The sequence below is a fragment of the Sciurus vulgaris genome (genome assembly GCF_902686455.1).
Source record: "Sciurus vulgaris genome assembly, chromosome: 2".
In the NCBI taxonomy this organism is placed as follows: Eukaryota; Metazoa; Chordata; class Mammalia; order Rodentia; family Sciuridae; genus Sciurus; species Sciurus vulgaris.
In genome coordinates, this window is record NC_136462.1 from 147,571,640 (window position 1) to 147,598,944 (window position 27,305).

Here is a 27,305-nt window from a genome sequence, read left to right on the forward strand (position 1 = left end):
ATCTTAAAATGGTGCTTTTGGCCTCAGGAGAGCAGTGAGAAATGTGGGAGGCACAGTCCCAGCCTTTACCAGTGGTGGAAATACCAGTCAAGTATGTCTTAGAGACAAAGGGCAATACTGAAAGCTCTTTTAATGACCAGTTATTGGACACTTGGCAGCACCTTGAATTCCTTTGTTATTGTATAGACTACAGATGGAATTAATTATCAGCTATAGCACCTAAATCCTGCTCATATGGAGGTGGAGGTGGGGCCAGGGAGAAAGGATTGATATAGGTACACAGGAAGCCCAGCCCATCACAGAGATGGAGACAGTGTGAGGTGTGGGTGTGTTTCCTTTCCACATTCACATACGCAACCCTTCTGTCCTTCTGTGACTTTTTTTCCACATGTTCATTTCATTTTCTAGGTAGATTTCACCTACCTAGAAAAGAGGGAGCGAAATACAATACAGTGAAATTTAAGTTTGTTGTAACATCTAGAACATATTCAGAATATTAATATTTAGTGGCAGTTTTGTTTTATAAAATTGCCTGTTAATTCTTGGTTTAATACATAGATAGTAGAAATGCATTGTACACACACACACACACACACACACACACACACACACACAGGTGCATATACATACTTCTAAGTCCTACAATTTATACACCAAGGCCCAGTTCTAGATCCAGCTACTCTATAAATCTTTCCCTGCTTAATTTTTTCCTGAACTAATTATTTTCAACTCCAAATTTCTAAATTACATATATTCTTAACATAAACTTAATTTCTCCCCAGTTAAATGCAGACTGCTTAATTGTGGTCCTGCACAATGCTAGGCACACAGTAGGTAGCCAGGTACTTAAGCCCACTGAAATTCAAGGGAGGTGGCCCTAGGGACATGTAAAAGAACAGACCTGCTCCTTAGCTCAAGTCTTGGATCAAGACTGCATATATGGACCACAAAAACCATAAATTGCTCATTGGATTGCCTCCCCCAGATTGAAGTTTTAAACCTTGGCATTTTTCAAGGATTGCAAAAATTAATTCTCTGCTGCATTTGCTATTAAAAAAAAAGGTTGTAGGAGGACACTGTCTATCACATCACTCAAGGTCCTTTTATGTAAAGTCCCACAGATAAAAAAAAATAATAATAATAATTCTGTGCCAGAAAAGCTCTGTTTCCATTGAATTTGTGTTATGCATCTGGGGGTAAGAGCATCTATGTTAGCTCTCTTTCCATCTTGGGAAACCATTAGCTTGACTGGTTTCTCTCATCCCACTGACAGTCAGAAAGATCAGAGATCATCTAAACTGGATCACATACATATTGTTGCATATGTTGACATATGTATTTTCCTTGTTTTAAATTTTTACTTAAATTTTGTTGCCTTTTAAAGCTTTTTTTTGGTGCTGAGGATTGATAAGCACATAGCAAGGTCTCATGCGAGGTAAATGCCAGCTATATCCCCAGCCCTTATAGCTTTTTTTCTAATAACAAAAATATTTTAAGTCATTGTGAATTTTGGAAAATAGGGAAAAAAAGAAATTTCCAATACTCCTTTAACTAGCAATTCTAGCATCATGAAGATTTAGGTATATAGTATTTCCTTATGTCATTGGAAACTGCAGAGTAAAACCATCTAGAACTAACAGTGGTGTAAACTGTTCTCTCATGTAAAAAAATCTCCTGAGGCAGGCAGTCTAGGTCTAATAGGGTGGCTCCACTAAATCATCAGGGACCTAGACATCAGTCTTTTTAATCTGCTGTCCTCTTAATGGGGCTCCTGGAGTGACATCAAAGTCACTTCATGGCCCAGGTTGGGTGTTGGAATTACGGCCATACTCTTTGTATTCCAGGGAGGCAGGAGGGGAAAAGGATAGTTAACTTCCTGCCTTTTAAGGAGCCTTCCCAGAAATCAGACCAATCCTTCCAGAATGGACCAGAATTTAGTCACATGACTCAACTAGCTACAGGGGAGTCTGGGGATATGGCATTTTTCTCAGCAAGGTGCAGTACTAGGTTCTGTTACTTAGGATAAAGGAGAGATTTACTCTTGGGAAGCAGTCAGAAGCCTGCCTCATTTCCAAGTCATTCTCTATGCATATTTGTTCAGTAAAGGTGTTTTCATTGAAGCCATCTCTAATAGTTTATGGAAAGAGTTAGATGTAAATAGACTTCAATCAGTCAATAAATATCAATCAATAAAAGGTACTGTATTTTGTTATCCTATAAGCTTTGACACTCTGTCTTTCCATACTTTTTCCTATGAATTTGTCACTTGCACATACACTGATAATGTTTTCTGAATAGTCAGTATAGACTTACCCTGGGCTAGAAGGGACGTCAGTTTTCTCTGTGGTTCACATATTCTGATGTTTATAGGGATCATTCAGGAACCAGAAATGGTTAAAGTGGGCCAGGAGTGATAACAGGAGTAGCGGAGTCAGTGTTGAGGACCAGGAAGAGAGCTTGTCATGTTCGAAGGGGGCAGTTACCACTCAGCCCCATTCACTGTTGCCTTTTGAAAATGCTGGGTGCATATTACCAAATACTCTGAATTTTTTTTTTTTTTTAAGTAGCCAGAAGTCTAGATTTTTATCTGAAATCTTCTGGAGTTTTTAAAAATGCCAGGCAAATGCAAGACCAATCCATGGGCTGCCTATAGAGACTCTTAGGTCTTCAGTCTTGTTCTTCAGCTGGCAGCTGAGCTTGGTGGGATCAGGTGGCCTGTGATGTGGCTGCAAACTCTGCAGTACCACCTCACCACAGCTTGTCCTCGGTGGCTAATTTGTCTCAGAATGTGAAGAGATCCTAAAGATTCGAAGTTAAAAAAAAAAGATTTAAAGTTAAGCAAGACCACAGTGAAGGTTAATTGAATCTCTCTTTCAACTGGCTTTTATTTTCTTCTTCAGTCATTTTGGTGTGATGGAATCAGAAAAAAAAAACAATGGGGTTTGAATCCCAACTCAACTCCTACAGCTGTGACTCTGGGCAAGCCTCTGGTATCTCATTTGCGCCCTGTACAGTTCATTTTCGTGCTTGCTTCTCTTTCTCTCTCTTTACTGCTTTCAAGTAGCACAGGATGGTGGAGGGTCCCTGGGGCCAGAGATGAATCCTGTCTTTTCTACTGATCTGCTATGTCACCTACCTTGGGGAAATTACATAAATTTTCTAGGCCTCATTTTCTCATCTGTAAAATGGGATAATAATGGTATCTACCTCAGAGATAGATGGGAAGGATTAAATGAGTTAGTGTACACAAAGCATGAAGAACAGAGCTTGCTGCATAGATTGCACTGCTTAAACATGGGCTGTTTCTCCATGTTCTTGTTTTGGTTTCCTCTGCTGCTTTGGAATCCATAGATCTTTTAGCACATTCTCACAGGGGGCATGGGGCTCTGGCCCTCCATCTCATGATGGGCACTTGTAGTTCCTGCTGCCACTTTGCAGCCAGCCTCAGGGACCCCTGTCCAGACACAGACCTGGCTGATGCTGTAGCCCCCTCACCAATGCCTTGAGCTCTTTCTGTTTCTAGTACCTTGTTTTTGAGCCCATCTGCACCCTTTTACTTTTCTCAGCTCACGTTTTTCCTTTCACTGTGATATGTCTGAGAAGGAATGAGTCAACCAACTGGCTGTGCTGTCCTGATCACATTATTTCACTGATCACATGGAGTTGACACCTGTTCTATGAGGTATTGCTGAAGGTCATGTTGTGAGATAAAGGGTTGAAACAGTGTGACGGTGCTTTAGCCAGAATGCGGAACACAGCGGATCATTTGTTCCAGCAGCCATAGGGAGCTGGCTAATCTTGGTGGATTTGCGCTGGCTTCCCCCAGCAGGTGGGTGAAAATGGCTAAGTGTCTAAGAGTATGGCACATGTGTTAATTAAAGAAATTGTCTTTCTTTTCTCCTACAGACTTTAAATGCAGAGAAAGTTTGACTTGATTTCATGGTTATGTTTCAATTAAATAGTTTCTCATTCTGTAAAACCTCACCATCCAATCTTTTTTCAGTTTTTAGGTTAATTTGAATAAGAGATCTGACCTGATTGGCCCAACTCTACAACTCTTGGAGGAAAGTTAATACTCACAGTGACAGGAATAAGTGACATAGGTAAGTACTTCAAGGACTCTTCTGTTTGTGTGTCATTTCCACCTCCCCATTTGTTAGTGGGCAGTAAATAGAAGTGGAAAGGGAAGGATTTGTTTTATTTATTTATTTTTTATTCAATAAGAATTGCTACCTTAGATCAACGGGGAGACTGGTGAAACCATCCGTTGTGTTTGATCTCTCCAACAAAGGCAATAAGGAAGAACTTTCATTTCAGTTCCATATTATCAGCACACAGGCAGGGAAATTGCAATTTCTGATAGGTTTTGTTTTCAGGCCTTCCGCTTACTAGGCTTAAAAGTCTGTATTAACAAACTACCTCATCTTGGGTATTAGTGGAGCACTGGTCTGACCAGCATAGTAGGCGGAACTTCAGCAAGGTGAGGGCTGAGAGCTGCAGGTTCAGCTCATTCAGCATCTATCAGTGCAGTGCTGTGTTCTTTTTAAGGCTGTAGACCCTTCTGAGAATTTGAGCTCCAAACTCTTTCCCTAGAAAATCACATGTATGCATAAGCTTTCACATATGATTTCAGGGATTCCTCAACCCTAAAGTTCCCTATGAACCCACAGACCTCAAGTTAAGAATCTTTGTTGTAGGAATCTATGGGAAGTCCTTAGGGGACATGACCCCCATCCCTAGGAGTAGGAGACAAATCAACTGTAAATTTTAAGAAAACTGCTCATAATAGGCCAAAGGCGGATGCAGCTGAAAACATCTTGAGGTCTTGCCTTCATGCAAAATTTTGACAGGGTAAGTTTTTAAAAATTCCTTTCTTGCCCTGAAGGCTAGTGAAGGAGCTGTGCCCTTTGATTTTCTTTCGTCACTCAGTTGAGAAACCCCCCACCAGAGGTTGTCGCCACTGTTTTTTGGTCCTGTTTTTGCCAAGTCACCTTGATTAGAAAAGCCTTCTTTGGACTTTTTTGATTAGAAAAGCCCTCTTTTGGATTTTTTGGAGATTGTTTTGCCTGTCTATTTTGTCTCCATGGTTGGCCACCAGAGTTCTCAAGATGACTGTTTTTAGCAGAGGCTACTTAAAACCCTTCCAGGGGGAAGCAGTTGCCATAGCTACCTGGGCTGTGAGAATTACCATTTTCTCTTTTTTGTTAGCTTGTGTTATCCCTAATTCTTAAGGTAACAACTGATATTCTGTTATTCTGCTGAGTAGGAAGGAAAATACTGGATTTTTGTTGCTGTTGCATTTGTTGTGTTGTTGATGTTTGGTTTTATGCATTTTGACATGGGTATGTGTGTGTGTGTGTGTTTTGTACATAAGGCAAAACTATCTCAAAAGATGAAATATTAGGCAAGCTTGGGAAAAATCAAATGTGCATATATATTTTCTATACTGCAATTTAAAATTTTGGTCAAGTGGTTGAATCTGGTTCACCTTTCTTCCTAATTTTGAACTAATGGCTACAATCTGGTGCGTTCTGCAGGAAAAAAACAATTGGCAAGCTCCATTTCACACTATCTGAAACCCCCAGAAGCCAAGATCCTTGTGGCCCAGTCTGAGTCTGAACTAGACTCCAGTACCAGGGTCTCTGTGAACAGAGGGCTAACTCAGACTGAGGTTTCTGTATCTCTACCTGCTCTGAATAAAGAGAGGTGGGGTCAGCAGGCAGTAAGTACAGCCATACCTGGTGACACGAGCAGTCTTACTTATGTTTCCATCCAGGGCTGTAAACACAACACTGAAAGCACACCTGGTGCTCCAGGTGTAGATTAAGTCTACAGGGACATTTAAGGTGGCCTGGAAACAGAAATCAAAGTACTACCGCCAGTCCTCTCTTGCCTTTCTGACTAGTCTTAGTTTTCCCACTCTCAAAAAGAACTCTATTCTCAGTATTTTCCAATTTGCTTATCTTGGAAATGGTCATGAGAGTAAAGGAAGAATAGAATGCCCTCCTCAGTCTGCCAGTACTCAGGACTGTGTGTTTGCAATTGGAGCTGTGGCCAGTGCATTGGCATTACAAGGCACCGACGGTTCAGCTTGGGTGCACCTTGGGGACGTGCCTCTGGGGTGGGATAGACTCTAGCCTTGACACCTGTGCTCTACCCCCCAGGTCAAAATGAATGCCATGCTGGAGACCCCTGAGCTCCCTGCCGTGTTTGATGGGGTGAAGCTGGCCGCGGTAGCTGCGGTGCTATACGTGATCGTCCGCTGTTTGAACTTGAAGAGCCCCACAGCCCCACCTGACCTCTACTTCCAGGACTCGGGGCTCTCACGCTTTCTACTCAAGTCCTGTCCTCTTCTGACCAAAGAGTGAGTAGACTGCGTGCCCTCTGTGTGCCCAACCTGCTGATCTCTTTGGTTTTGTGTAATGTTCAAATAAGAACCTCATATTATATCCTTAAGGCATCAGTGGAAAAATGGACTCACTGGTGTTAAAACAGCCACAGTCTTCAAAGCAGTCTAGTGTTTAAATCCTGGAAGGTGGAAGAAAGAATCTGATCTTTATTGCCTGGGATCATCCTGTACTCCAGTATAGTGTCATCATCCATGACAAGGACTTTGCAGAAAACAGTAGTCGATTGTTAGGTAGATATGGAAAACTTGGACTAGTTCTTTAGCAAATGCCCTCTTGACAATCGCAGGACAGAGAAATCATCCTTACCCCAAATAACTGATAAGCAAAAAGGCACAGACCTTTTATTTGGGTACTCTCCATCACCATATTGAAAAATATGCCGAGGGTTAGCTAAGAGAATGCACTTAAAGGGAGTGGCTTCATTCCTAGTGTGCCAAGTTTCCCTGAATTTTGAAAGCAGCAGAGATGGGCACTGCTTCTGATAGAGGAAACCATAATTGTAAAACCCAGGGCATCTGTGTTTTAGCTCACACACTGTTTTCAAGCATAGTAGTGTTAATTTTCCCCTGCAGCTGTCTTCTGATAATTGTGTCTTGCTTTGGGCCGAGCCAAGCCTCATGCCTGGGGCATGCCACGCCCTCCCCATCAATCTGAATTCCTCACTTCTTAGAATTGCTGCTTTCCTCTGTCTTCCAGCTGATCCCATTCTGCTTGCTGGGCCTGGTAGGACTGCAGCTGCTTATACAGCTACTAGAGTAACAAAATTTGGAATGCTCAATGGATAGTAAATAGAAGCTTTTCTCTCCATTGTCTTTTGGGGATTGGTAACCCTGGGTGAGTGATTATCTTCTAAGAACAGACAAATGGGCAACAGAGACTTCTGAGAGTTCATCTTCTGGCTGTGTCCAGTTTAGTCATCTAGTAGATTTTCACAGGCTGTTGGCCAAGAGTGACGACCTTCCATTGTGGGCTTCCGGTGCTTGGGGTGCTCATAGGCAATTTCCTCATAGTTGTGTCAGTGGTGCCACGACCTCGAGTCAAGAGAGTTGTTGCTTAGTACTGGTGGAGGGCTGTGCACAACAGAAATGTCATCATGTGAGGGACTTTATGGTAGCCTCCACAACCAGGCATCAGACTAAGGATGTGGTGTTCTTATGTCATGCTGGGTTTATAGTAAAAAAATCTGCTCTACAGTGGATGTGCACAGTAACTGTGTATTTTGAAGTTTGTCCTGTATTTTCATACTTTTATTTTGAATGTTTCTCCAATACTTAATTTAGGTAATTCACTAATTTGGCCTGGTTGGTGACATTTGCACCCACTTTCAGGTTGAGTGGGACTGCTAGACCCAGTTCCTTTGTCATCTAATTTTAGGAGATCTTTTGAAAATCAAGACATTTAAAAGGCTTCAAGTTTATATGCAGATGAATATAAATTTGCATCCAGCATTGATGCCTGAGTAATTAGAGGGAGGAAGCCTTGGGAAAACTGCTGTTGCCCAGGCACCAGAAAACCATGTAAATCTTGATTCGGTACTAATTAGTCAAAGCTAATTATGGTAGTTTTTTTATGTTTTTCATATTTTTCTTTCTTTATTGCTGTTGTTGTTTTTGTTTTTTAATATACCTTTTATTTTAAAATTTTATTAGTTGTTGTTGTTCCCATATTTTCCTTTTAAAAATAACCCAGAGACATGAAATCCTACAGTCTCCCTTTGCCTTTTTCCTCCCTGGCACATACTCTTCATTAGCCTTAAGGACTGCTCTGGTGCCTCTTGAGATTGCCCCACCCACCTCCTGATTTAGAAGAATGTTCCTGCTCCAGACTGTGGTTAGAAAGTGAGCGTCAACCTGAGCCAGGGGCATTGACTTCTGGTTATTGGCCAAGTGCCAGGCTCTCTCCCAGGAAGTCTGGATTAAGAGTGACCAGGTTGAAGGCAGAGCTGATGTTTGTTTAGGAATTAGCTACAGTTTGAAGGTGGGTGTGAAAAAACAGGTCCCCAGAAACAGTTTACTTCCAACACCTGTTCTTTTGATTATGGGTCCAGCCCTCCTACAGCATGTTGGCACATTAGTTAAGCCCTCTGACTTGAACATGACAAATGGTTAAAGGACAAAAGGATTCTTTTTCCTCCACTTTTCAATAACCTCTTTTTTTCTGATTTGAGTTCTAATTTTAGGAACAGCTATACCCTGTGTTCATGTAGCATATCTGGAAAATGTTTTTACATTCCTCTTTTGTCTGTGTTACTGCATTTGAAATTTGAGTCCCACCCATGGAGATTCTGCTATTTAATCCTCTTAATGACTTGGGGTTCGGATTCATTTTTCCTGTCATTTAAGGAGGAGACTGGGAGTAGCATAGAGGGAAACTGAACCCAAACTGTGACTCCAAAGTTAATACCCTTCTTATCCCGGGGGATGTGGAGAGGGAGCTTTGTTAGGGTGCAGGTGAGAGAACTGAGACATGGAGCAGGAAGAGGTCAGCCTACAAGGGGAGTCAGCAGTAGGACTGTCCCCGTGTGGCCTTTGATCCCTGCATGACCTCTTTTTCTTCCCCCATCACCCTGGTGAAACCCACTATCCTCTGATGTTCTTTCTCTGTGTCATATTTCCAAAACAGCCTCTTGTGTATTTGAAGCTGTAGGCAGGAAATGTCTGTTAGGGGTAAAAGTCCTCCCTCCTCCTGGAACTTTGAAGATTTTTTTTTTTTTTTTTTTTTTTTTTTTAACGAGGAAGCCTGTCTGCAGCTTTCACAAGCACTTGCCTAGGCTGGAAAGTTGGGTTAACTCATTTACAGTGAGCTGTTGGTATTACTCAGTAGCCCTGACTCCAGGCACTCCTTATTATGACTTAATGCAAATTGTAACATATCCTCTTACTGCTCTGGGGCAGGAAACAAGTTGAGGAAAGGTGGACATTCAAAGCATGTTGTAAGAGTAGGGATTTTTATCTTTCTCTCAGCATTAAAGTCAATTTTAAACTCTATTTTAAGATAATTGTCCCAAAGATACAGCATAAATGAAACTTCTGGGTCTGGAGGAAGACCTTTGCTTTGGTGGAACGATGTGGCCCTTGTTCACTTAGCAACAGATCAATATTTACCTAGTGATTCATTTTTTTGTTCTCAAGAAGTGTTTGCTTTTAGTGAAACAAGCAGACCAAAGCTCAGTTATAACTATGAGAAAAATCTAGGTGGTGATACAAATCTCCATTTTTTTCAAGAATAAAAAGTGTAATGCATATTCATTTTTTTAAAAATAGAAAATAAAGCACACAAAAATCAGCTGTAATTCTTCCATCCAGAGATAGCATACCATTGCTATTTTAGTAGTCATCTCTGTGGCCTTTTCTTCTGAACATACGTGCCTTCCACGAAAACAGGATGATATAATTTGTTTGTGTGTTGGGGTTGGTTTATTTGTTTTTTCTTTTCTTTTTTGGGGTGTGGTGATAGGGACAGGACTTTGAGCATGCTTAGTAAGCACTATACCACTGAGCTACATACATCCCCAGCCCCAGGATGATGCATATTACCTGGTAATCTGTTTAAACACTTGGTATGATATAAACATTTGCCCACACTGCTGTGTCTTCAGCATTTGATTTTTAACAGCTTTAGAATTCTGTCATTCATTCAAATTTCCTATAGTTTGACAGCAGTGATGGAGGGAAGCTTGGACTAGGATGCAAACCTAGGTCTTCCACCTCTAAACTAGCCAGGGAACCTTTGATACAGTGTAACCCCTCTGGTCCTCAGTTTCCTTCTTTGTAAAAAGAAGTAGTCAAGTCAGGTATATTGCCCTTTGATACTAGTATCCTCTGATTCTGACACCCTTGGTTTGCCAGTAAGCATCAGAGAAATCCTCCAAGAGGGACTTGACATCAGGCAAGAAAAGAAGCTAAAGAGAAGGATTTTCTTATGTGTCTGTCCTCTCCTGACCATTCCCATCCTCCATATTCTGGGGACAGGCTGGCACTGTTTCCCTTGAGTTTTTTTTTTTTTTAATATTTTTTTCAACTAACATTTACATATAGCAAAATGCACAGATCTTAAGTATACAGATCAGGACCTCTTAGCTATGTATTCAGCTATGTAACCACCACTTCCTTGGGCTTTCGTAGGAGCATACCCAGTCTCCTCCCTGCCTCTGACCCAATCATCTGTCATAATGCCACTTGAGTTAGCTTCCTTGAGCAGGCTAGTACTTCAGGCATTCTGCAGTATGACCCCCCAACCTACCTGTCCAGCCTCATAACTCACTCATGACATTCTCCTATTGCCAGGAAGGGCCTGTCCCCTGAGCTCTTGTCCTCAGACTACTCCAGATTCTCTTCTCTCTCTACCCAAATACCTCTTACCCTGCAAGAAAAACTTCAGTAGCATCGATTCTGAGGAACTTTCCCTGACTTGTCCCACTTCTCTTCAGCCTGAAAGAGTTCCTCTTGTGTTTTTCTACCATGTTTCCCCAGCATGGAACTTCTGAGTCTATTTAGCATGTTCCATCTGGTTTTGTGAGAATTTGTGTCTCTCTTCCCCATCACTGGAGTACACGCACCAGGATCAAGAGCCGCCCACTTGGTGAGACAGATCAGGATCCTGGCAGTTCCCAATTTTCAATGTCATTCTGTCTCTCATTTTCCATAAACTGGTGTAGGTGAGAGATGTTCCAGTTTTGGTGAATGCCATGTATGCCAGGCAAGAAAAACTTCACTGTCTCCAGCTTATTCGATGGCACCCCAGGGAATCAGATGTACCTTTAGTTCTGACAGAGTTTTGTTTTTCTGGGAAGGCTCTACCCTGTCTCTGGAAGCAGATGGATTTTATTTATTTATTGGTCTTAAATTAGTCAGTGCAGCTGCAAGTCCATGTGTAATGGCAGTCTGAGGCTTCTACTTTTCCCTGTAGGCCTCACTGAAGTTTCTGTCACCAGGTCCAGGTTAGAAAGTGAAGATAGGGAGCAGGTGTCTGTCTTTGGAACCCGCTATTAAAGTTATATATTTCCCTGTGGGAAGCCAGGCTGCTGCTATTTCACTCATTAGCAGGCTTGTCAGTGCAGGTCGTGGTATAGCTAAAGATGAAGGCATTTAGGAGAAGCAAGATGGAGTGCTCAGCTAATAGACAAACCTAAAACAGAGAGCTGAGGTGGCTTCATGGGATGCAAAAGACATCGAGGAGCCCCTGTGGGGTTCAGCGAGTGAAAGCAGTATGATCAAAACCACAACCACATGTCTGTGGTCCTTTCTTCTCCAGAGATAAAAACATAATAGTTTCTTTTTGCAACCAACCGCCACCTGTTTTACTCAGAACTGGATGTAATTGTTCTCCACGGGGTTGAGATACCTGAAACTTGACTGTGAGGATCATGCCCATTTCAACCCCAAACCAAAAATAACAGCTCTGCTATGCATGGTGTCCTCTCTGAATGTCTCTTCTTGGAAGCAGCTTACCAGGTCACAAGAGAATGGTAGCAACCCAAGGCCTTTCTGTATGTGGTAATGAAGTCATCTTCTCTGGGTTTCCTGGTTTCTCTCTTCACTCAGAGAACAAGTCCCAAATGGGAATTATATTGAAAAGTCATTCTCACCCTGTTTAGTCAATATCTTTAGTTTGTCACCATAGTCATCTGGTCATTTTGGTTCATAAACATTTAAGGATTTACTTCTCTTGATACTCAGTTTCTGGGAGGGATTTTTAAAAGACCATTTTTAGAGCTGGTGTGTTGGTGCATGCCTCTAGTTTTAGAGACATGGGAGGCTGAAGCAGAAGAATTGCAAGTTCCAGGCCAGCCTTAGTGGCTTAGTGATGTCCTAAGCAACTTAGTGAAACCCTGTCTCAAAATAAAAAATAGAAAGGGCTGAGGATGCGACTCAGTGATAGAGTAACCCTGGGTTCAGTCCCCAGTACTGCAAATAAATAATGATTTTAAAAGAACTTGTTCATTTTGGAATTTTCTCAAGGCATTTTTTTAATTGGTTTCTTTGCAACTCTGCCTCCTAATTGTTTCTGATCGTATAGAGCAAATCTACTTTTGATTTTTATCTCAAACAATACCATCTCTCTATTGTCATCCTCACTTCCTGATAGTAAGTATCCTTTTCTTTTATCTGTCCCAAATAAAACCCTGGTTATATGTAAGCACATACTGTATTTGTCATAGATGTACAAGATAAGCTATTTTTGTCTTCATCTACAAGGAAATATTAAATAGCTAGACATACCCTCCAAAAAACAGATTCAAATGTCTGATAGTGCAATACATGGAGTTCTTTTCCAGATCTAAAGAACATAGGACTTCTTGTGTAAACTACTCTCCTGCCATTTTTTTCTTCCCTGCCTCCTTTTTATAAGGCCATTTATTTGTAGTAGCAGTGCCAAAGCAGAGGCTGTAATGAAGGCCTTTGATATGGATGATAGATATTTTCTCGATTTAAATATGACATTAGGCAAATACAGCTTCACACACCCCCTTCAATCAGATTGCCACCCAAGACTTCTCCTAGGTTCAGTTCTGGAGCCAGCACAGCTTATTTCTAGTGAGTTAAAGCTGAAAAGAATTTCATTATTTTGGGCTTAAATTCCTCTTAGTTCCTTCTTGCTCACAGACATTCCAGATCAGATTTAGATCATCTCCTCCTTGGCTGAACGTTAAAACTTTGTTCTTTTTGCAGGATAAACTCCTAATTGCCTTAATTCTATTGACCTGATTTTACCCATTTTAAGAGCTGTACAAATATTTTCTTGGATGCTTGTGGTAAACTTTAAACAGTTAATAAGTGGACAATAGTGCAGGCTGTGATGCACAGACATAACCCTCAGACCTGGAAACTTATAGTTACTTAACTGTAATTTAAGTTACCTGGAAACTTATATTAAGTTCAAGATATAAACTTATATCCTGAAGGATGAAAGACTCAAAATCATCTTTATTGAATGGGACTGAATATTGATGGATAGCCTCAACTGAGGTTACCTTTTCATGTGACTTCATCTTAAAATTGCATAAGCAATTGTAATTGTAATTACAATTAAACTGTGAAGACAAAAAAGCTAAATGACTGACCCTGAAACAGTTCTGTGTACTAGGCTGGCTAAAACTTTCTAGTTTGTCTGGGACTGACAGGTTTCCTGGGACATAGGAATTTCTGTACTAATACTGAGGAAGTTCCAAGTAAACAAGAATGAGTTGGTCACACACATACTCACTGTCTTCTGCCATCATTTGGTGAGGTTTTTTGAGTGGGTGTGTACTTGGAGGTAACCAGGTTTAGTTTAACTCTTGGATATTGGGCTACCTGCATGGTCTCTGCCATAGTAGGTCACTTACTCAAGGAGCTAGCCATGATAGGAAGGAAAGTGCCACTATCTTTGAGGCATCTTGTGTTGAGTCATGATGACTGACCTGGGTCTGCTGAAAAATTCATCCACTTTCTCTAATTTAGATCCAGGCTATAGGTTTTTTTTGTTTTTGTTTTTGTTTTTAAGAGATTTTATGCTTTCAGGAATTGCTGAAGCCTGAAATATGTAAACAGATGTAGAATCCAAAATGTTCAAGACTTTCTCTATTTAGTTCAGATGGAATGTCTCATCTCTCTTATGCCATGTACTCTAAAGCAGTAACTTAAGTTACCATTTTCTCCAAATGCCTGCCCTGTTCCTCAGAGCTCTTCTACTGTATCTTCAAAAATGCAGAAGCCACCTGTGCATAGCAGATTGTACTTGTGCACGATGGATTCCGTTGTCACAGGTGATATCATGTGGTGTCAAACCCAGCACATACAAATGGGCAAATGGATCTCTACTCTTGCCGTGGGTCTTGTCGCTCTCTGTTCCAGTCTTTCCCAGACTAGGTACCAAGGTCCATCTTGGTCCACCAATCATCCTTAGCTTCTAACTCTACTTAAACTACTTACTTTATTTTATAGATCTTCCTGGTTTCTACCTATTTGGTCCTTCTCAATATGTATAGTTGCCTGAAAATTGTTCTAATATCCAGGAGCAGAAAGTGAACCTCACCCTCTGGAAAAGTCTAAAATTTCTAAGTATAGCCAGCACTTATCAGCTCCTCATGTTTTATTGATCCCATGAATTCTGTAGTTACCAATTTTGATCTCAAACTGATCTTTTTCTCTGTTTGCCTCTCAGCATGTCTCCTCTCGCTATGATAGTATACTTTCTACTACAAAATTATATATACTTTGTTGGTAAAGTATAATTATAATTAAGACAATAAACTGACTCTGAAAATAATATTCTAGAGCATAAATAAGTGTGACTCCTAGACTCTCAGTGCCAGTGTGATCATCCAGTGGCTGGAGATCAAGAACTCACTGTGGTCGTACTTTATCTCTGTCTGAAGCTACAGTGAATGAAGTGACTGACTTTAGACCCTGATTATCTTCAGCAACATCAAGACTATCCTTCCTGGGCTGGAGGTGTGGCTTAGTGGTACGGTGCTTAGCAGGCATGCACAAGAAGATCCTGGGTTCAATCCCTAGTATAGGGAAGAAAAAAAATGTTTCCTGAAAATGGAGTCTGGAGTCTATTGAGGGGACTTGTTTTGGATCAGAATGGTAGTGATATCAGTTACTCAAAAAAATCTTTTTCCTGGGTTCATAAGGAAATCTCTCCCTCCACAGAACTCTAGGTAGCTATTATTCACACAGAAAGCTGTAATCCTGGTTTGTGCATGATCAGATGAGGTGCTGTTGTTGTTGCCGCCCCAGCAACTGATAAAGAAGTGCTTTCAACTTGCCTGAGAAGTGCCCTCAGTCAACCACAGCTACTCCTCAGTGCTCTTAATCTGCCTAAGGTGGCTTTGTGCGGTGTCGTGTTAAGCCATGGAAGTGAGTCAGCCATTGTGACAGCCTGAGAACCACCCAAAATCTCCACCCAGTATCAATTTCTAATCATAGAGTGAGGGCTCTGTGTTAGCATGGGCACATGACATCCAGCCAGACTACTTAACTTCTGAGGTAGCCATTAAAAAAGTCTATACTCAAGACACATTTGGGAAACCTCACCAGGAGGTGAGTAACTGACCCAAAATTATCCGTGGCCTCCCAGAAAGTGTAGAGGTTCAAGAGAAGCAGCAGGTTATGTATTTTTGTATTTTTCCACTGGGTGCTAGTGCTGTTGCCACAACCAACCTGACTTTCCTGTGACAGGTAGCACCAGGTCCTCCTTTTGGCAAGCCCCTGAAGGGGTGTGGTCAGCCAGAAAAAGATCAGCTTGAGTTTTTTATTATTATTATTATTATTATTATTATTATTATTATTATTTTGTATGTGTGGTGCTGGGGATTGAACCCTTAGCCTTGTGTATGTGAGGCAAGCATTCTACTAACTGAACTATATACCCCTAGCCCTTGAGTTCCATATTAATATGAAGTGAGAGCCTCCATAATTTTCCTTTTTAATTTAGAACTTACAAGCCATAATAATATGGACTTTTTCTGCCTTGACATTTGAATAAAGGAAGATTCTTCATTGTGAATGAATAAAGAAAGAAATAAGTATTTTAATAATTAATGATATTTAGTAATCTGCTCTTGCAGTCTGCTCACCCCCTGCACCTTACAATCATCTCTTCCTGTATATAATCACAATACCTTTTCTTTTCCACTTCTAACTATCAAAATCTTCTCCCTCCTTCCTCAAGATCATCTTAAGTCCTAACTCCTCCAGCATCCTCTAACTTTTACCCATCTCTGTTCCTTTGGCTCTTCCCCAGTGATGGAGATATAAATAGTAACTTTCCATGTATGTATCTTCTCCCCCAACTTAAAGGCTTGAAAACAAAGACTGTCTTACGATTGTCTGTCCCCCATGGCTGCTACTTTGCATAGGATCAGTGCACACCAATGCTTGTAGATTTTCTTGATAGGAACATGTGGTCAAGTATCAGAATGAGTAATTTAGACAAGGGATAAAGGAGTTTAAAGAAAGAGGGAGATGGCACTATGTGTGTTAGATGAGGAGGTCTGAAAGATTCATCAACTTCTAATAGGTCAGATGGTGTGACAGAAGGCACGAGGTCAGTAGGGGCATGAGCCCATGACATTCATCATTAAAGAAAGCACTCTGACAGAAAACTGACTTTGCCTTCCAGGCCAACACTTCTCACCTGTCCACATTTGTCCTTTTGTCCCTTCGGCCTTCCAACCAGCTATAAGAGTAAGAAGGTGACAGAGGCCTCGGTACAATTGGCATGGGTTCTCATTATTGCTGCTTTGCTCTGACCTCACATCTCCTCATGCTCCCATCCCCCAGCTCCGTGGACCTTCATATGATTAGACTTTGACCGTCTTTCTCATAATTCCCAATGAAGAACTTAGTGTTGTTTGCATGGCATTTGGACCTGCCACCCAGTCTGCCCTTTGCTCATTGTCCTTTTGATTTTGTTTGCTAATGAGTGTCTGGCCCTCTCACTGGTCTGGTCTCCACAGTTACTTCTTGGCCAGCTCCTAGACAGATTCCCATGATATGGTAACGAGAACTATCTGATTATACCTGAGAGTCCCAGGTCTGTAGGGGAAGGAAAGGAGGTCAGGTCACACGGAGTCTAAAATTCCAAGAAGGAAGGAGTTGGGACTTGTGCCTAGTGTTAGTGGGGAATGGAAGGAAGGATAGTTTGAACTCCAGAGACCTCCAAGGTGGAATCAGCGGTCTTGGGGATAACAGAACAGCCTTGGGAACTGCAGGAAAGGGCTGAGTCACAGATGATGCCAAGGTTACAGAGCATTGAGAAAGAATAGAATCATGGGCAGAAATAGAGAAGTCACATGGGGAAGCTGCTCTCTCAGGGAAAGTTTGGTTTGGGGCTTGTCTGTGGGAATTACACATGGGCAGGTATCCATGTGGCTATTGAACAGCTGTGAGTTCAATGTCAGACATGCAGATTACAGGTCAACTGGGGCAAAGAAATTTAAAAGGGAGGGGGAAGAACTGAGACAGACCCTGAGGACTGGTGTCTTAGGTACATCATGGTCGGGGTGGGAGGTAGAATCGGCAAATACCCAGAAGCAGACAACAGGACAGGTGAGTAAAATGTCACAGGAGCCAGAGAAGGGAAGCCATGAAGAAGGTGTCAGAAATCACATAAAGTCAGGATGAGGTCTGACTGAAGGCCTTGGACTTTGGTCAGAAAGAATCAGGAATGTTGGAGGATTGTTTTCAATAGTAAGGTGAGAAAAGAAACCATAGAAGCTAGTGAGGACACAAAAGACTGGGAAAGGAAGAAATAAAAATAAGAAACTCAAAGAAAGCTAAGTTCAATGAAAGCTTTCCCCTAAGATTGAGAAGGTAAGTGCAGAGGCACCGGTTGAGAAGAAGCAGCTCCAGAGGAGAGAAGTTAGGGAGCAACTAATCATGGGGGTCCAAAAACCAGGCTTAGACACCAATTTTGTTCCCTGCTGTCCAGTTGGCTGCACCTGGTGAAGTCTCTATTTCCTCATTTGTGAAAACAGAGTATTGGTCTTAATTCATAGGTTCAGTATGAGAAGGAAAAAGAACATGCAAAATGATTTATAGGATGCCTGGCATGTGTAAGAGTTTAGTAAACCTAACTGCTATCATTATACTTATTTTTATATTGTTAGCCAGATTGGTTGTACAAATGACAAAGGACATAATGTACACAAATTTCATGCAAGTATATTTGAATGTCAACAAGACCTCAGTGGATACATAGGTGGAGGATATGCCTAGATAATTTCCGTAAGAGGAAATATGAGTAATAAGTACCAAATAATGCTTAGCACTGGTAACAATGAAACTTTAAAAAATGAAGTATTGTTTGATATTCAGAAGAAAATCAGGAAGTATTATCAATATAATATTAAATTAGACACAATTCACCAAGATGGGCTAGTTTATGCTGTGGTAACTAATTATCCCTAAATCTCAGCCTTAAAAACACAAGCGTCCACTTCTCACTTGTGCTACATTTTTATTTCAATCAGAAGGAGGACTCTGCTGACGGAGTGCTTCTGTGGTCACCACTGAGACAGGAAGAGGAATGTGGCACCCCACACTGGCTCTTTAAGTCTGCTGACTGGAAGTGGCACTGCATCACTTCCTTTCCCTTTTTACTGCTTAAAGGAAGGGGCATTGCCATGCCTATCCTGAGAAGCGCATACTTACCTGTGTCCAAAAGCAGGGAGGATGATGGCCACAGATACCAGCCCTGTCATTTCCTCAAGTCTGTCCTTCAGTCTCTCTCTCCTCACCAGTCCTTTGCCTCTGCCTCAGCCCATGACACGCCCAGTTTTCACTTGGTGTAACACAGTAACTTTACTTCCGTTTTCTGTTGCAGACCACCAAGTTATCTTTCTAAACCATAAATTCCTGCCCATCACAGCCCTGCTTTAAACTGCAGTAGTGCCTGACTGTCTGTATCAAGAGGTCTAGCCCCAGTACTGGCTCCATCTCTCCCACATGTTCTAGATGTGAGATTCCCTCACTTTCCATGACACAACATATTCTCTCCTGCCTGTGTCTTACACTGAGTTCTTTCTACCTGGAATCTCCTCATAACTTCACACAACCTCCTTATTTGAGAAAACACAGATTCCTTTCTCTTTAAAGAAGCCTTTCCCAATATCTTCTCCACACTCAGAGTGGTGGTCTTATAGTGCCCAATCCTTTCTTTATGGAATTTATATTCATTTGTATTTACTAATCTGTATCTTGTGGTAGACTGTAAAATAACTTAATAGCAACAGAATAACAAATATTTTAATCTTAAGGGTGTCTACTTCCACTGGCTACTGAGTTCATTGATTCCCATGTATTTTCTTTAATCTTCAAAAAAAATCCTTGACCCACCTCTATCTTCAGTATTTAACAAATGAGTAAACACAAGTCAACAAGGTGAGTTATCCAAAAATGAGTAAACACAAGTCAACAAAGTGAGTTATCCAAAGTCACACAGCTATCAGAATGAGATTTGATCCTGGTCTTTCTCACCCCATAGTCCTTGTTCTTTTCCTTATGCTATGTATCCTCACTGCCCAATGTGGTGTTCAACGCATAGAAAGTGCTAAGAGTTTATTGAGTTTATGCACAGATTGTAAATAAAGCAGTAAAATTATTGATCTTTCTATCATGAATTTAACCCAAAGAAATAACTTGAACAAAAATAAGGGCATAAGGGCTTGATTTAAAAATGGCGGAATGAAAATGTTTATCTTCACTCCTCTCTTAATGTTAATAAAAGATTTTTTTATAAGAATTTGTGTTCAAATTCTTAAGAACACAAAGAGTTAGAGAGGAGATGGGAGCAAATGAATGTAAAGCAGGTGGTCAGGTGGAAACTGACTTAGAAGACCAGAGAAAGCTGAAACCCAAGTCTGCAGAGGGGAATCGTGAAAGAATCGTGACTGAAAGACTCGGGCATTGAAGGCACCACGTACCTTTCAGCATGGGGTGTGAAATGTCTTATAACCTGAAGATCAATAGAAAATTCTCCAGTCCCCTTTCATACAGAGAGATAACTCCTCTGTTCTGCTGTGGCAAGAGACAGATGGCTTTAGGGTAGAGGTGAGGCACCAGGCCATGGAGTCTGCATTCAAACAGGTCCCAAGTCACAGCCAGGAGATGGAAGGATTCTCCTGTGGGGAAACCAACCATCCCCAGAGCAAAGTTCCAGAGACATTGCTTTTTTGAGGATCCTCTCAGAATAACTGGAACCCACAGGTTGACAGTCCTACCTATGTTGACAGATAGCTAGTTCTGCGTCAGTTTTTTAGCACCTCATCTTGCAATAGGAGCAGATGGACATTTGAAGAAAGCCTTGAAAGATGAAGATAGCAAACAGAAGAAAGGAAGTAGAGGAAGTCCAATGAAATGAGTTGAAGTAAACTTAAAAACTGCCATGCATATATGCTCAGATAAGAGAGGATATGTATGCATTTGGCAAGAATAAGAACCTATAAAGTTGGAACATTCAGAGAACCTTTTAGAGCAGAAAAAAAAAAAGATTAATGGAAGGATTAGAATATAAAATTGAGTATCTCTTCCAGCAAGTAGAACAAAAAGACAAAAAGACAGAGAATGGAAAGTACAAGAGAAAATTAGAGAATTGGTCCAGAAGATGCACCACCAAGTAAATTCAGTTCCCAAAGGGGGCCAGGAAAAAAGGGAAGGGAGGAAATTATCAAAGCAATATCCCGTAGCAATCCCATAACTGTAGGACTCCACACTCCTTAAGTGGTGACACCAACCACTGCTCTTTGCACGTGTCTTTCATGTGTAAAGAAAGATGAACTTTGATTTAGCAGCGCTTTCTAGAGCATGCTTATCTATATGGTTTTGTGGTGCTTGCTCACTGTGTGGACAAGAAGGAGGGTCTGGTGCCTAAACTGACTGCCTTTGCACAAGAGTACAGTTGTTGACCAGTTGAGCAACTATTTTTCTGCATTCACACTCCATATGCGAGGGCTGCCATTTCAACAGGGTTAACCCACAACCATCAACAGTGGCTTCTTTCAGCTTTTTGGAACTATGTTCCTCTTGTTAAAAGGTCAGGGCAGCTGCAGTATTTCCTTCCTTTTGCATTTTTGCTCAGGGCTGCATTTCCCAGTAGCTTTCTCATCAACCAGTGGGATTTATGACCTTTCTCTCTCCCTCCCTCGGTGCTGCCCTTGTTGGCAGCAGGCTCTTACCATGTTTGTCTTTTCATCTTCTCTTTGTGGAAGAGTCCTCTAAATGAGTATAGGAAGAACATTCTCCATTTGTGTCTTAGCTGCTCATTATTCCATAAACAATTTGTATAACCAGTCTTCTGCAGGAAAACTTCATTTATTTGTAATCTTTTGCTTTCATAATGCCATAGTGAGTCATTCTGTGTTTGTATCATGGTGCACATGGATGAGCATCAGATGCACTTTTAGAAATGGAATTGCTGGGTCAAAAGGAATGTGCATGGAAATTTTGCTAGCTGTGGCCCTCAAGCCTCTCCCTCCAGCCATGAAGGAGAGTGCCTGTTTCCCCAAAGCCTGCCAACATCAGGGACTCCCCTACTTTTTGATATTTGCCAAACTGGTTGGTGAAAAATATTTTCTCACTGTGGTTTTAGTTTGTATTTCTTCCATTAAAGATACTGTGGGTTTTTTTTTTTTTTTTTTTTTTTTTTAGTACATTTAAGAGTTATTTTCATTTCCTCTTCTATTGACTGCCTGTTCGTAGCCCCTGACCATTTTTCTCATGGTTATTGGCCTTCTTCCTGACTGAGAGTTCTTTATGTACTAGGGAAATTAGTCCTATGTGATATGAATTGAAAACATTTGTTCCTTGTTTGTCATTTGTCTTTTGACTTTGCCCATGGTAGTATTTGCCATGCAGAGTTTTTAAAAATGTGTACATAGTCAAATTTTTCACTCTTTTCTGTTTTTTTTTTTTTTTTTTTTTTTTGGTGGCTGCTAGGATTTCTTAAGAAGGGTTGTCTTTATGTGAGAATTATTTTTAAAAATTATGGAATTTCTTCCAGCACATGTGTGATTTCATTTTTATTGTGAAATATTGGATCCTTGTAGAATTGATTCTGGTGTGAGGGGTGTCTCCAACTTAATTCTTTTCTGGATGGCTATCCTTTGCCCAACACCATTTGTTGAACAGGTGTCTATCACATTTATTTAAATTCCACCATTTTTCTCTGACTAAATTTCCTGGGTATGTTTAGGGTTGTTTCTAGCCTTTTATGTTGATGATCCTGAAATCATCAACATAATGATGATACCATTAGTTTTATAGCAGGTTTTGTAGTTGTATGGTATGTCTGTGGTGGGCAGTGGAGGGAGGATTGACATGTTTTTGATGCAGAGTTTTCCAGATCAAGTTCATTTGTTTAAGTCCCTTGAGCCCTAAAGAGCATTATAAAGTTTCCTTCTTTTTCTCTGTCTCATGATTGTGAACTCACTGGGAACAAGAATAGAGTCAGGTTCTGAGTGTGGCTTCTTAGTAATGATCTATATAATTACTGACAAAAAGAAACATCATTTTTATTAAAAATTTTAAGAACCATCTTTTTTTCTGACATCACTGCTTGCCATTTTGTGAGTTATTTCTGCGTATCAGAGGAAGGCAAGATGTATTACCAAGTGCTGTGTCAAACATCAACATTTGAGTTCCTTTTTTTTTTTTTTCAAATTGCCAATGTGAATTAATTAGAAGTTCTGTACTCTAGCATAACTTCTTGCCACTTCACTAGGGGAAAGAGGTTCTCTTTAGAGGTCTCCAAAAAAATCCCCATTGATATCTTTGTTGGCAGACCTCCTTAGGAGCAGTGTCATCTGCCTTATACATCTTATGGCCAGACACAGGGACATCTCTCAGCAGAAGCCTAGAACAGATTCTATTCATCTGAAAATTTTAGAGGTTGCCATTATAAAAAGTGGAGAGACACTCAGCTCCGTTACCAAGCCAAACCTTAGATTTACCAAAAATCTCCACATTTCAGGGAGTGCTGCATAACCACAAACAGAAGCTACTTCTCTGCTACCAGCCCCTCCACCAGTCTACCCCTGGGATCCTTCCCAACTCCACTAACTGCTTTGTGTTTTGGAATCTGACTATAGATGAATAAAAGATCACTGGACTGTAAATGGCACCACTACACCTTTCACCAGAATGCATCCCATCTCAAGAGCCTTGGAGAAAGCAGTTTCATACTGTGGGAGATCAGAGGCAGCATTTTTTTGTTTTGTTTTTAGATATACATGACAGTAGGGTATATTTGACATAAGCCAAACTGTATCCATCTTTATTAAAGATACTTTCCATAAACAATTACAGTATTCTAAGCAGGACATGGGTAGACAATTGTTACTTGTATATAACAACTTTCTAACTCCATTCTTGCATGGACTACCAAAATCACAAAACCACTATAAAACCCAATGAAGTCTTCATCTGACGCTCTGAATGGGGAGAGTTTACAGTGACGGTTGACACTTCACATTTGGCATGTTGTTTAATAACTTTTCATGAGCTGACCCTGACTTTCAGGAAATGAAATGAAAATGGCAGAATTATCAGTCTGAAGATCCACAATCTAAAAAAGGAACTTCTGCTCTTTTACGGGACACCATCTCAGTAGTGTCACTGGTAAAGTCCAGATGGCCTGACATATTGGTAACTAACTAGGGAGGAGTGAGGTCCCAACAGGTCTCTGGGCTTAAGGGAGTTAAGTCCTTGTAATGGCAGAGAGGGAGCAGAAAACAGAAAACAAGTTTTCCCACACCACATACAAGGCATTTGTACCAAGGTGGCCGTATGTGTCAATGTCAGGGAATTCCTCCTCTGGGAGCCAAGAGGAAGGCTTTCAGAATTAGAAGGGACAGGGGTTTCCCCCCATAGCAATCCTACTTTGGAGACATTCTATCAGTGACATACACCCTTTCCCCAGAACAGAACAACAAAGCGTTCCATGTGCTAACAATATAGGTTAAAAAAGAAGTAAAACAAAATTCTGCATTTTTTAAAAATAGTATTTCAAACTGTGTAGTCACCAGAAGTACACAGTTACCAAAATGCACATGCTTCCCTTGGCATCGCCAGCACCTTCCACTTTCTGTGCCTGGTCTGTTTTGGCAGCTCCATTTTCAGTAGGGTTGTTCCCACCCTTGCCAGCATCCACTTTGCTCTTTTTCCCTTTGGGTACCTTCTCTCCCTTCTTTGCAGGGACCCTTTTAGGCTTGGGCTCTGGCTTTATAGGAATAGGGTTAGCAGACAACCTTGTGGATCTTCTCTGGCCTCATCCTTCACCATGGCTTGTCTCCTTTAGCATCCTCTCTAACCTTTCTCTTATGCTCAAGTCTTGTTCTTAAAGGAGTATTCCATGTGGATAAAGTAGGAGCTTCACATTTAGGTATTCCTTTTTCTCCACTAGGAATAGTGACAGATAAATGATGGAATTTTCCAGTTCTTATCTTTCTTCTCACCCAAACAGCACAGATTTTGAGGTGACCTTGGGCTGAGAAGGAACCAAATGCAATATTGAGTTGGACAAAGAGCAGACCATTGACATCTATGTATGTGTCCTCCAGACAGGAGAGGTGACTGGGACAGATGGGGGGACAAAAGAGAGATGTTCTATGTGTCTTGTGTCAACATGTGCCCATTTGATCAGCACAGGCAGCTTTTTCAAATCCATAATTTTACAATAGGAAAGGGGAGACAGGGGAATAGTGTTTGTGCTGTAAATTCTGGGCAAACAGAGCGAGTATATTTGCACTTTGTGCGTAGCACTTCGGCATCCTGGTTTCAGGAGCTGTAGTGCATCCTCCAAAGGTCAGGTTTGACTCGCTGTTTACAGGACTAGTTCTCTAATGGATGACATTTGTTGGGTAGAACCCTAAAGGCTTCTAGCAAACTCCAACTCAACTTAAAAGCATAGTGTCAAACCAGGTGGAATCATGTGCAAGGCCCTAGGTTTAATCTCCAGCACCACAATAAAACAAGAAAACCAAATAGATGGGGGATACACACAAGGAGAGAGGACTGTGCGTGTGCCTCTGCATATAGAGTGGTGTGGCCAGTCTTAAATACTATTCTTAGAACAGGAAGATGATGGGATCAGATACATTTAACATGTGAAAACAATTTCAAGGCTTTTTAACTGATTTTCTTTGAACTTTAAAAATCCGTTTTTATTTTTCCTTAGAGCAAAGAAGTGTGGTTTTATTTTAAGTGGTTTTATGGTAACTTATGGGCTTGTTCTCCTTAGTATTCATGTTTAATAGTTTGCACAGTATGTAAGAAGGGTCATAGATACACCAGCTTGGCCCAGCAGCCCTGCCATCCTGCCTTTAGAAAGCAGTTATAGGGACAGAAGATGATCTTTATCTTGTTTCCTCAGGCCACTTTTGGTCATTTCAGGGAGAAACAGAATAGTCTCTGCATTAGAATTTTCCTGTGCAGAATCCTGCAAATCAGGAATAGAATATTTAGCAACAACAGTGAAAATGTAATGTGTGGCAGCTGTGAAGTAGTATTTGCCTCTAGTTGGGGGGGAAATGCTGTGTTCAAAGCATATTTCTGATGTGCCTATTAATGGATATTCGGAAAGCTGAATATGAGATAAAAGGCCCGGATGTTTATTCCCAGCTCCTGATGAAGTCTTTCCCAGCCTCAGCCTTGACTCCCTACAGAACTGGTGTGATGTGCATGCAGGATCTGCTCCACAACCAGCCTCCTGAAGAGAAGCAACTTCTGGAGGACTGAGTCCTAGTGGAGCAGGGTGAGGCCCAGTGGGTAGGCTCTCTAAAGATGTGCTGTTGACTTCAGGTCAGCCAAACTGGGTGCAGGAGAAAGGCTGGGAAGGGAACTGGAAAGGGAAACCAAGCAGGAGCAGCAGGAGACCTGGGTCCCAGACCTGTGTGGGGAAACTGGCAGTTCAGGATCCAAGATACATACCTACAGAAGGTTCCTTTAAACACCAAAGGGTTCTTCCCTTTCCAACTTCCTTTCCCCTCCTGTGTGTGTCCATATATGTGTTATGCACATGTGTGTGTATAATCACACACATGATAATCATCACAGAGGAAGGCCCAGAGCTCAGTGTTTCAACCCCTATAGCTGCTACAAAGCATTCCTCCGAGGGTTCCCTACCAATGATGCTGGGCCCGATGAATTTATTCTCATCTATTAAAGCAGGACAAAAATGCTTTCCCAAATCAGACACATGTCACCTTTCTAGAAGCACCTCCCTTCTCTTTTACTTTCACTATCATTCTCCCCACCCAGGTCTCATTATCTTTGGGGAGAGACCCAAGATGATCACCTTATTATTCTGGCCTTGTCTCAGAAATAACCAAATGCAAATATTCAAATAATTACCCTCCAGAAGTATCTCTGCTGGAAAAAACTCCACTAACATTCAGAAAGCATTTACAGTTGTGAAAAACATGTGAAACTGAAGAAATGACTGTTGAATGCGTGTAAAGAATGCCATAGAGAAATTTTGACAAATTCAATTATCAAAAAAAAAAAAAAAAAAAAAGAATTCAGTTATCGATTTGGAGAAACATGATTTCATAGAACATTTTGAAAGTTGATGAGATTGGAAAAAACAGGCATGGGGACACTAAAGTGTCATTTTGGAGAAGCTGGTGGATTCTGAGTGTGGCTAGGAAGAACAGCTTTGCAGTGAGTTAGAACATGTCCTCTAACCTGGTGGCAAGATACCAGGAAAGTGCAGGTCTTTTTTCTTAGTGTACAATGGGAGTGATATGCAGTCACCCACAGTTGTGACGATTGAGTGAGAGACATTACTAGTCCAATCCCTGACCAAAAGCTCAGCAGTGTTCCTGCTTCCTGGGAACCCTGGACTCCCCATCTTGAACCAAGTTCAACTGATATTTCTCTGCCATGTGTTGCATTCCGTTCTGCCTCTCTACCCATGACTCTCCCATCCTTTCTGTGACAGTAGCCCTCTGGGTGTTCATCATGAGCCCCGCTCCAGATAACAAACCCTGGAAGGGCAGGCACTGTCACTTGCTGTACCCTCTGTATGCCTCACAGCACCCATATCTGTCAAGTTTTATTGAATCAATATTTAAAAGCCAAAAGAATCTAGGGGAGGGAGGCTCAGTCCTGATACTGTCCTTTGTTTGTTCCCAGGTACTGATAGTGTACTCCTAGTTAGGGATTTATAGTCCCTATGTCATTCCTAAAACAAATCTCTTGGTCAGAGTAAAGGTCACCTCCTTAGTGAACAAATATTTTTCCTGCAATGGGAAATTTGTTTTTCTTTGCCCAAATGTGTGCTTTGAGCAGAGTGGAGGGCCTGTTGAGATGAGCATTCTCTGGAAACTGAAGAGACATCCTGAGCACATGTCCCCTGACAGTCCCAGCCAGCGCCTGACTTGAACCCCAATTGGTTTCCTGGCCAATC

The 27,305-nt window shown here is 41.3% G+C and overlaps 1 protein-coding gene across 1 annotated transcript in view; it reads left to right on the forward strand.

The window, feature by feature from the left end:
* Positions 1-27,305, forward strand: part of ABHD2 (abhydrolase domain containing 2, acylglycerol lipase) — a 98,072-nt gene that overhangs the window by 18,294 nt on the left and 52,473 nt on the right. Inside the window, exons 2-3 of the mRNA XM_079127515.1 lie at positions 4,004-4,103; positions 6,165-6,364. Coding sequence (XP_078983641.1) covers positions 6,171-6,364 — 194 coding nt within the window. The 5' untranslated portion in view covers positions 4,004-4,103; positions 6,165-6,170. The remainder of the gene's footprint in view (positions 1-4,003; positions 4,104-6,164; positions 6,365-27,305) is intronic.